Source organism: Oryzias melastigma, linkage group LG2 (assembly GCF_002922805.2).
Source record: "Oryzias melastigma strain HK-1 linkage group LG2, ASM292280v2, whole genome shotgun sequence".
NCBI lineage: Eukaryota > Metazoa > Chordata > Actinopteri > Beloniformes > Adrianichthyidae > Oryzias > Oryzias melastigma.
In genome coordinates this window covers 3,185,613-3,196,716 of record NC_050513.1, presented here as the reverse complement: position 1 = coordinate 3,196,716, position 11,104 = coordinate 3,185,613, and the positions used below count along the sequence as shown (strand labels likewise).

General features: G+C 38.9%; 1 protein-coding gene across 2 annotated transcripts in view; it reads right to left on the bottom strand.

Annotated features, from left to right (window-relative positions):
* jam2a (junctional adhesion molecule 2a) overlaps window positions 1-11,104 on the bottom strand; it is a 21,122-nt gene that overhangs the window by 2,427 nt on the left and 7,591 nt on the right. The window contains exons 2-9 of one of the 2 annotated variants that reach the window (XM_024294450.2): window positions 9,117-9,182; window positions 8,895-9,005; window positions 6,989-7,138; window positions 6,731-6,918; window positions 6,527-6,629; window positions 3,662-3,769; window positions 3,547-3,562; window positions 380-451 (exon numbers count right to left, since the gene is read on the bottom strand). In XM_024294450.2, coding sequence (XP_024150218.1) covers window positions 380-451; window positions 3,547-3,562; window positions 3,662-3,769; window positions 6,527-6,629; window positions 6,731-6,918; window positions 6,989-7,138; window positions 8,895-9,005; window positions 9,117-9,182 — 814 coding nt within the window. The remainder of the gene's footprint in view (window positions 1-379; window positions 452-3,546; window positions 3,563-3,661; window positions 3,770-6,526; window positions 6,630-6,730; window positions 6,919-6,988; window positions 7,139-8,894; window positions 9,006-9,116; window positions 9,183-11,104) is intronic. The other variant, XM_024294451.2, reaches the window with a different exon arrangement.

Here is an 11,104-nt window from a genome sequence, read left to right as displayed (position 1 = left end):
TGCAGTTTTTGCTTTTACTTGTGACATTTTTATTATATTCTCATATTTTTTAAATATTTTTAAGCTAATCTTCAGATTATGTTGATGGGCTTTCTTACACTGACATTTGGGGGGGGGTCTCTGACACCGTTGAACCCTCAGCTGTGCTCCGGGGTGGGGGGTTTGTCAGGTAAAAACAAAGAAATCTGCTTACAGCTCCGTTTTAAAGACTTCATCCTGTTAGTTTAATCCAAACAAAAAGCGCTGGTGCTTGAATTTCCGACCTTACAGCGGGTCGGGACCATTTCTTGGCCGGGTTCAGTAAATATCCCAGAGTCGGCGCTGGTAATCAGATTTAGACTCTTATGGCAGTAAATTTGTCCCCATGTGTCACACTCACGTGTCCTCAGCTCGGTGCAGGGTTTGGCTGCTGATGTGGGCCGCACCGTGACACTGGGAGATCCAAAAGGACCTGCGGGGGTCAAGGTGGCGGCTTTAACGAGAGTCCCCTCAGAGCCACGGCGGGGCCGACGTACGGAATGCTAAATGTTTCATGAAGAGATGCAGGAGAGCAGACGGGGGCCCTCTTTTATTGTTTTAGTGAGCTTGAAGGTTGGTGCTGTCACTTCGGCTTCAGCTCATCGCGTCGCTCTCAGGCAGATTTATTTTTACCTGCATGCTTAGGTGTCTGCTTGTAAAATGTTTGCAGGTTGCAGTCACATCTGTGCTGCCTCATAGGAGAGGCTACGGAAGGCCATTAGGTTCAAAACATTGATTAAAAAAAAACAAAAGCAAATATGGCTGAATAGGATCAACAATACAAAAACTTAGACAATTTTGAAATGTTTATATTGAAAAACTGTTTATGAAGGGATTTCTTTATTCATTTTTGTTACCTTAAAGAGATTTCAAAATAAAAGCTGAATGTAAATTTGGCATTCTGAGTCTGACGGTGTTAAAAAATATATATTTTTGTGATCAATCCAAGCTTGACGTTTTTAGATAATAATAATTAGTATGACTCTGAAAAACTTTTAATAGATAAAAGTACAATTAATAACTAGGTTCCACATGAATAAATTGATCAAACGAAATTTTTTTTTTACATTTTTAAGAAAATAAAAGTCGACATTGTAAAATCTGATGTCCAAAATTAGGATAGCTCAAATTTACCTCCTTTCCAATTTTTACTTTTTGCAACTTATTAATAAATAACCAACCTTAAAAAGAAAAGGTTAAGAAATTGTTTTACAGCAAAAAATATGTGCTTTTTTAAAATCTTTTTTTAAGTTTCATTATCTTTTATGTTGAAAATTGTAAATTAAAGTTTGTAAATACAAAAAAAACCTAATTCTCATTCATAAAGTAACTTAATAAATATTTATACATTTGCAAGAATATAGCAAAAGAAATTAAATTGATAAAAAAACCATGAAATCATACAGACTTTAAATTAAAGCATTGTTGTAACTGTAAACCTGTATTATATGTATAAATAAAACTTTGTAATTTATTATTTTGTAAGGTGACTTAATCAGTTCCATCTGTGTGTGAATTAAATTTGTTTATTTTATTTTGAAAAGGATATGTATAAATTAATTAAATAAAAATAAACAAAACAAGTGAGTTCACTGAGGTTTTGTATTTTATTTGACCATATTTCCAATTATTTTGATCAAAATGGCATTCCATAGATGAGCTGTTTGGCTTAGAAACAACACAAGCTCTTATTTTCTTAATTTTTTTGCAGATTCCTGCCAACAAAAAACATTAAACAGTTTTGTTATCAAAGCAGTAGGAGAGTTTTCAAGCTCAAAGTAAAAAAAAAAAACCTTAGTGACTCGCACCAAACTTCTTTAATATCAATGTTGTTATTTGTCGATTTCATTTACTTGCAAAAACATGCAGCCAATCACAATGCAGGTGAGCCAATCACATGTTTACACTCCAAGACAGAAGTCCTGATGGACGTATTAGTAGTTGCTTAGGTTTGAATTAGTATTAGTTCTTCTACTCTAAATATGTTTGTAGCGGTGTTCCTCAGGGCTCTTGTTTAGAGCCCCTACAGATTTAGAAAGTTGGAGAAATATACAGAGTAATTTAACTAATTTTTGGTAATCTTTTGTAAAAGTTTCCAAGCAAAATATCTAAGGTTTTTGACAATGTTTATGTGTACAGAATATTTGGAGTAAGTCTTGATAGGATTATTGACTGAAGGTGTGCTGAACTTGGCTAGTTATTCGGTTTTAGGGTATCTGCCTCAATAACAAAAATAAGGAAAAGCTTCTTGTGATGCAGTCTCTGAACTCATTTTTAACATCTCCCCCATAGAGAATCTTCACCTTGCATTGCAGAGAAAACAAAGGTGTGCAGAAAAACAAACACTATTTGAGTTTTTGATTGTCAATAATGAAGTAATCCGGAAAAAGCAGCAAAAAATGTCTAAAAGGAAAGTTTAGAGCTAACTGCTAATGCTGGATATTCCATGTGTTTGAGGATATTTTATTAGACAATGTATTATATTTACTGTCATCCTGTTTGTATAAAATTTGACTTTTTTTTTGTTTAAGTAAACTCTAAAATTAAATCATGACGATATAACTTTCAAATAACACGATAATAAATAACTTTAACTCACAACGAGTGGCAAACATCGCTTTTAAACGCTAGCAGTCATGTGGAAACCGGTATTTTTGTGCTCTGGGAGAGTCAAAACGAACCTTCAGGAAGCTCGATATCAACCAGGAGTGTTTGATTAGAAAAAGGAAGGGGGATAAGTTAAACTATCAAAGTCACAAAGCAGCAGAGAATCCTCCTGTACTTGTTCTGATGGCCGTTATTGCAAATGAGATCTTTGAATATGCTAAGTAGGGTTGCCTAACAATGACATTTCACCAGGTAAGACGTTTAATTTAAATCTTTGTCTTAAATTACAGATTTTTTTGAATAAAATTGGAATATTTCTGCACAGTTTTAGACTTTTATGGTTTAGTTTGGTCTTTTGATCCTCCTTAATCAGGAAAACGTAAACTATCATTTATTTTTTGTATCCATTCTGGCTGATTTTAAATCAGCTTTCAATAGTTTTCAACAGTTTTTCCAGTTTCTCTGTCTTAGCTGCAGATCCGCTGCTCGCTCGCTGCTGTAACTGTGCGCTCGGGGTGGATCAAAAATCTGGCTGCATTGTCTCTGAGTCTTTGTGAAGACGCCTGTTCTATAAATAGGAAGTTGACAGTGACAGCTCCAGTTAGCTCAGCGGGACAAACATCAGACTTTAACCCAGACAAAGAGCTCTGGCGTCAGCTGCAGGAAACGAGTGCGCGGCCCCCGACCCGCCATCGAAACTCTGCGGCGGTAGCCAGTCACGAGACGATGCGTGTTTGGAAAGGGACCGCCGTCTGCCTCATTTCAGATTATAAATCTCGAATTTTGAGCCGAACTGCAGTTTTCATAAAATTCTGAAACAGTTTGACAACACCAGAGAGTCTGCGCAGCCGTGACTCAGCACGCAGATGCAGACTCGCAGTCTCATTAGTCCACATCAATGTTAATGCAATCAGCCCTTACCTTCCTCTGTGTCCTTCTGTCAGGGGAGTCGTGGTCATGGAGGAGAAAAAAACACAGTCAATGATGGCGGGATTTATGGTTAAATTTAGGTTAGCCTCACAGACGCTAAACTTACGAGAGAAGAAGCCGTTGCGGCGTAGGACGACGCCCCCGCAGCCACAGACCGTGATGATGAGGCAGACCACCACCACAGCGGTGACCACCCCCGCCACGTTCACGTCCTCTGCAAGCAACACGGAGACCCTTAAAGACAGTTAATGATGTTCCTGCGTTCTTCCACCAATGAAATCTACAAAAAAGTGTGAATATTTCACATAACGTAACCTTTTAAAGCAAATTTCATAAAGTTAAATGTTTTAATTGTTTATTTCTTTTGTAACTTTTTCTCTTTGTTCTCAATGGAAAAACTAATTTGAAATACATTCAAGTGTTGGATTTAAAATATAATACAACCTGAAAAAGGATTTGTACGCTCACTAATTTCAAGCAAACTTGTATTCTAAAAGTTAGACAAATTTATTGCAGAAAAAACAAAAAGCTACAATTTTTCTTTAAAAACTATTTTTGTAGGTATTTCTTTATCAATGTTATAAACTGTAAAACAAATTGTGAAAAAATGTACGATTATTTACCCAAATGTTAGAATAACGATAACATTGTGCCATCTAGTGGTCAGTTGTGTGGAATTACAGATTAAATGTTGGTAATTTGTAGAGGTGTGTATTGGCAAGGGTCTGGTGATGTGATCATGATACTGTATATGACTCATGATACGATACCTATCACGATATATGTCTCCCGATATCACAATATATGTCTCACGATACGATATCCATAACGAAATATGTCTCACGATATGACAGCTGTCACGATATATGTCTCACGATATGACAGCTGTCACGATATATGTCTCACGATATGACACCTGTCACGATATATGTCTCACAATATGATATCCATAACGATATATGTCTCACGATATAACACCTGTCACGATATATGTCTCACGATATGACACCTGTCATGATATATGTCTCACGATATGACAGTTGTCACGATATATGTCTCACAATATGATATCCATAACGATATATGTCTCACGATATGACAGCTGTCACGATATATGTCTCACGATATGACAGCTGTCACAATATATGTCTCACGATATGACAGTTGTCATGATATATGTCTCACGATATGATACCTGTCACAATATATGTCTCACAATATGATATCCATAACGATATATGTCTCACGATATGATACCTGTCACGGTATATGTTTCATGTTACGATATTCATCACGATATATCTCTCACACAACAATACCTATTACAATATATGTCTCACGATACAATATTCATCACAATATATGTCTCACGATATGATACCTGGCACGGTATTTGTCTCGCAATACGGTACCAATCATGATATGTCTCACGATATGATACCTATGACAATATATCTCTCACAATACGATATTCATCACGATATATGTCTCAAGATACAATTCGTGTCACGGTATATCCCACGACTGTACCAGAACATTTTTTTTTTTAATTTACTTTAGAGTATAAATTAGAAAAAAAAACTCTTCCTGAATATAAATACATCATTTATGTTAATAAAATGGTAAAAAATTAATTGTATGATCACAATGTCAAGCACTACAAATGTCTTCATATTGACTAAAACTTGCTTTTTCCCAAGAAAATTCATGGTGCTTTTCTTGTGTTAAATTAAGAAATATTTGTTCTTTCAGGGTCTGATTTCAACAACAAAATATATTTCAGTAAAGCAAAAAAGAAAACCATGGGATGAATATGCCTTAACCAATATTGTTCTAAATAATTAAATAATTAATTAAATATCATCTTGTAACAATTTTAAATTAATACAAGTATTGCCATACAAAATATTGCGATATATCGACCAAAATAAATTTTCCCTACACCCTAGTGCATACCACTCAACACAAATCTGCTGATTCTGTTGAAGAGAAAATGTAGCTTTATGCCGGTATGCAACATGTTTGTTGCATTTTGTGCAAAGCTACTTTTCTCTACATAATAATCCGCTGACTTACGTTTGATCACATTGTCGTACTATATTTCAGAGCATGTGTTATTTACTCGTTGCCAGTGACAGCTTTGGTGCTAAAAGAGCTTTTTGGGTCCAAAGTCTTGACTTTGCTCATAAATAATTAATTAAATATTATCTTGTCAACATTTAAAATCAATAGAAGTGTTGCAGGGCGAAATATCACAATATATCGGGGATTCAATTTTTCCCAACACCCCTAGTAATTTGTAAAAGATTTATTGAGAAGAAAGAATTTAACAAAAATTATAAAAATTAAACTTTAATTGACAAATATAACAAAAAACTTAATAGTTCTTGGTCAAATTTGAACTGCTTATGTTCAACCCTTTAAAAAAATGTGTTTTTTTTTTTCAAAATAATGCCACAAAATGTCCATAAAAGTATAAAAAAATAAAATAGTTTCTTACAGTCCCACTCTGGTCATCCTTTGATCAATTTTCAAAGTTTTACTAGTGGTCTTTTAATGATTATGACATTTTTAGCAAACATTTAAAAAAATTGCAGGTGGCACTGTTGGCGCAGAGCAACCCCGCCCCCTTTCCCCTCTCTGTTGCTAAGAGATTTTCTTTGATGTTTTTAAAACGGCAAGTTGAATAAAGAAATCCTCAGAAGTGCTTAATTTTCTAGATGCAAGTCCTCCATCATCAGAAAAATGCCACAATACTTGTTAAAAACCGACTTTCATCGGAGTGCGTCTTTAAACGGCAACACATTTTAGCTTTAAGATCCTGGTGGTTTTCACGGAACCAACTGGAGTCAAGTGGCCTGAAAACAAACGGAAGAGGAGCTTTTTCCTGTCCGCCGCTCCCTTGATGTAGTCGGAGCTGAAGGCTGTGGGAGGAAAAGGTAAAGTGAAGTGTGGAGGCGCACAAACACACCTATTGTCATGCGCTTGGCCTCACACATCTTGGGCGATCCCACGCCGTTGGATGCCTGGCAGCTGTACAGGCCACTGTCCTCTCTGGATACGGACTTGAACTCCTGCGGGGGAGGGGTTAACAGACTTTTAGCTGAACATACAAAGAACATTAACTGAAACCTTTCCCTAAACACACATCCTGTCTTTGCATGTGTGGGCTCACCAGTACGCCCGTCTGAGCGTTGATTAGATAGCTGGCGTTGGAGTGGCTGGGCGGCCGGATGAGCAGGTCGTCCTTGAACCAGTAGTATGTGGCGGGCGGGATGCTCTGGTGGTCCCAGCAGCGCAGCTTCACCCCTGAGCCCGTCACCGCCGAGCTGGGGATTTCACAGGACGGGTTCTGTGGAGGAACTGCCAGACAAATGGACCTTCAGACCCTGAAGAAACGTGGACGCCCTCAGAGGTTCAGTCACGCTTGTACCCAAGACTTTGAGGGTGATGTTGGTCTCGCCCAGCTTGACGTCGTCGAGGGACGCGCTGATCTCGCAGCGGTACTCGCCAGCGTCCTTCTGAGTGACTCGGTGCAGCGTTACCGTGGCGCCCGTGATGTTTGCTCGGCCCTCAAAGGGACCTGCGAGAGAAGGCGCAAAAGGTTTCTTTGACACCTGGATGGTCCACTGGACTCGGTTCAGCTGTGCTGAAAAATGTCACACTTTCCTTTGATTGATTCGCTTTAGAGTTCATTTATTGGGTCGAGCACTGAGTTCAGATGAGTGTTCACACCTGAGGAGGTGTGAAAGACGCCAAATGCACTTCTACTTCCAGATGTTCTAAGGACATCTGCCTCAAGTGTGTCAGGATTGGAGAGAATTTCTCCGGTTACCTTAATCTGGAAACTAATCAAGAGATCCTGGGAAGGAGGAAAATATCTTATAGAAAAGTGATTTTTTTCTATTTTAAAGAGGGAAAGTTCCATTGGTCGCCACTCATGGGTGTGTGAAAAATCCACATTTGACCCATCCCCTGGGGGAGGGGTGAGCGGCAGACACAGCTGTGCTTGAGAACTGGTTTGTGGTTTACCCTCCCCCATTTGTCTTTGGTATGACTCAACTGTGGATTTGAATTCACGACCTTCCAGTCTCAGAGCAGACACTCCACCACAAGGCCACTGAGCTTTTTCATTTCTTATTATTATGAAAAAATAAACTTTAATTATTCTGTCCAATTAGGCATTTGCTGATGAAAATGTGAAATTCTGTAATTCCCTTTTAGGCTGAGAGCAGAAACCAAAACAGAGATACTTGTAAAGACAGGAATCAAACGGGGTTTGAAACACGCTGATGCACTGGGATCAAATTCTCTATTGTTCTTCACAAAAAATACACTTTTTAAATATTTTGTCATAAAATCTTCTTCCATATGCTGAGAATAAATGAGAAGAGATTAAATGTTTTGCTACACGTTTGGAGTAAAAATTAAAAATATGCGTTTAGTGGAAATTATTTCAAATTAGAGACACAATTTTGATGATTTGCGTTGACTGTATGTGAGAACTGGACAGGGTAAGCGTGACATCATCCACAGGAAGCAGTTTACTTCCATCTCCAACCAAATTAAGTCATTTCAGTCGGCATTTTTCACAATACGAATGTCGCCATGTTGGAACCGGACGTTGTCAGGAAGCAGTGATTGGTCCAAGTCGGTCTGAGTCAACGTTTCTATGGCAACCACTCTCACCAATCAGGAGTGATATTGTTAGAAGGCCACACCCCTACCTCTTGAAAGTGGGAAATAAAGTCAATCAAACGTTGGATGTTGGGGGCCAGCAGGCTCCACCTTCTTATATTGAGGCATCTGATTGGTCGGTTTATAACGTTAACTACAGAGAAAAATATCATAACTTTCAATAAGATGTTAAAAAAGTATATAATATATATATATATATATAAATATATATACGTTAGATATATATATCTAATGTTTACATATACACATATACAATGATATATATGTAGTGTTTACATACACATACATACATTATGTATATATATACATAAATATATGTATTAGCTTTTGACCCTTTTTCTCAAAAACGGAACCAACTGTAATTAAGCGGCACTGGGAAACATGGCGGCGAGTGTGTAGTGGTGAGGGCTTGTTTTACCTTATCTGGATCATTTAAATTTTGATTTATTTTTTAAAAAAGGAAGAAAGAAATCCCAGTCTTGTTTAGATTAGATTCCCAAACCCGCCCACAAAGATGTCAGTCCGGGGACACGAGGCGGGTTAAGCTTTTGACACCCGTTTACCCATCATTCACACCGTCCTTCCCGCTGATGCACAAACGCGCTCCGTCGGGGATTGAGGGCAGCGGCGTCTTTTCTCACCTCTGAATTGGTTTCCAAAGTATACAAAGGAGACGTCCTTCCCCTTTTTCTTCCACTCGATCCGCGGGTCTGGGTCCCTCTCGGTTTGGAATATGCATGATAGCTTTGCGTCTAGAGGAGGGGGGAGGGGAGTGTGACCAACAAGATGTTCTTCTTCTACCGTGGCGTTTGTGGTCTATTTATAGTCCCACCGTTTACTGTGTGAGACTTTCGTTCTCCTACCTTTGAATTCCTCCACCTCCACCTTAGGTTTGTCGGTTGTCACGGTCACAGGAGCGGAGGGGGAACCTAGAACCAAAGCAGGAAGGAAATAAAAGAAAATTTAAATAGATAGTCAAATGCAGCGTCAGTTGTCGTCCACTAGGGGGCAAGGTCAACTGGGTAAAAGTGCTCACGTGTGCCAAACTGGAAGAGAACGCTTAGTGATGGCTCTAAAGTCTGCAGCAGGTCTGCATCTCCAGGAGGTCTGCGGGATTACCCGGCCTCTCTTAATCCCGCGGGGTGAAGGAGCACCAACCGTATGTTTACTTAAACCCAAGTTAGGACCAAGTCACCTAAAGGTCCTCCAGCGGCAGGTCCGGATTAACCTGATGCACAGAGGGCATTCCCTCCGCCATCTGTGTGTCAACACCATACATCCAACAGGAAGAGGGGGGGAAAAAAAACAGCTGATGGTTTTCTCGCCTTCTGATTGGTTTACAGGGAGGATTAGAGCCTGGTCATCCTACTGCTGAGGAGCTAAAGATGCTCACTGGAAAAATTAATCTAAAAAAAAGTAAATTAAAAATGGAAAGGGGAGAAAAATGTGCCTGAAAGCGATGCATTTTTGAACAGAAATAAATGTTGGATGGCGCTCCGAGATGCTTTTTCCCTTTCTGAAGGACTGACACTTCCTTTGCATTGTTCTGGAACCTGCCATAACTCATCTCTCCTGATTCCTGTTTGCAAATCGCTTCCTGTTTTGGTCAGAACACGGAGGGCTTCCCCTGATAGGAGGGGAGGGGTGTTGATAGAAAGCCAACACAAAGCAGCAGAACAGGAAGAGGGGAACGATCCAAAGCAACGACTTTCTAAAGTTTGCCTTAGCCTCATTCCAAGAGTACACAATTTGATGGTGAGCTGAATGGACCAGATAAGGGAGGGTGGGGCCACAATCAGATTAGGAAGGGACCTAAGAATGAAGGAGAGACAGAAGGTAGCAGAGCTGGTTAGGTTAAAGTACATACTTCATGGTACAAGCATCAAATGTGCCATTCATTCACCATTGACTGTATGTAAGAACTGGACTGAGTACCTCCAAAGAAAGTCAATTTTTTTGCGACACAGACACCGTAACGATGATCTGTCTGAGTCTGCGTTTCTATGGCAACCACACTAGCTTGTCGTAAGTGTAAATCCCTACAACTAGAAAACACGAGGGGCCAGCAGGCTCCACCCACTTTTATTGAGGCATTTGATCAGTTTATAACTTAAGCTACAAAAAAATATATCAAAGTATCAGATTAAATAGAATAGAATGACTGAGTAACAGCTGTTTGTTTTCTCTATTGAAGTCTATGGGATTTTGGCTTCTCGGAGCCGGCGGGTACTTCCTGTTTGGAACACGATTAGCGTGTCACTCACTTGAGAGGGAGCTGGTTGCAGGCAAGATGGCGCCCAAGCACCGCATTAAACTCATCATTAGCTTTTAGCTGAATTTGCGTATCTATACTAAGAGATTCCTGACCCGGTTCCGATGTTCTCTAGGGAAAAGCGTCATCTTTGTTGGAACTTCGGTTGAAAACTTCCGGCTGATGATGCTCCAGCGCCATCTTGGGTCCATGTTGTCGTCTGCGGCCATCGTCAACTCGACTCAGTCCAGTTCTCATGAACAGTCAATAGGATGTACCCTAGAATTCCCTCTTTTAGAAAAGTATTGTTCTACTGTTTTATCCTCGTTTTTATCTGGTGTTTTTACGCTTTTATGTAACTTATTGATATGTTTTTTATTCTTTAAGTTTATTTTTAACTGTTTTTTAATATCTTAACTGTTGTTTTTTATTGTTCTTTTAATGTACAGCGCCTTGTTTGGCCAATGGCCATTTGAAGGCCATTTAAATAAATAAAACTTAAACTTAAACTTAAAACTTAAAAATCCAAAATGGCAGCCATTTTTAAAGATGGCGGCCATCTAATTTCTGTTTGACTTTGTCTTAACAATATATTCAAAA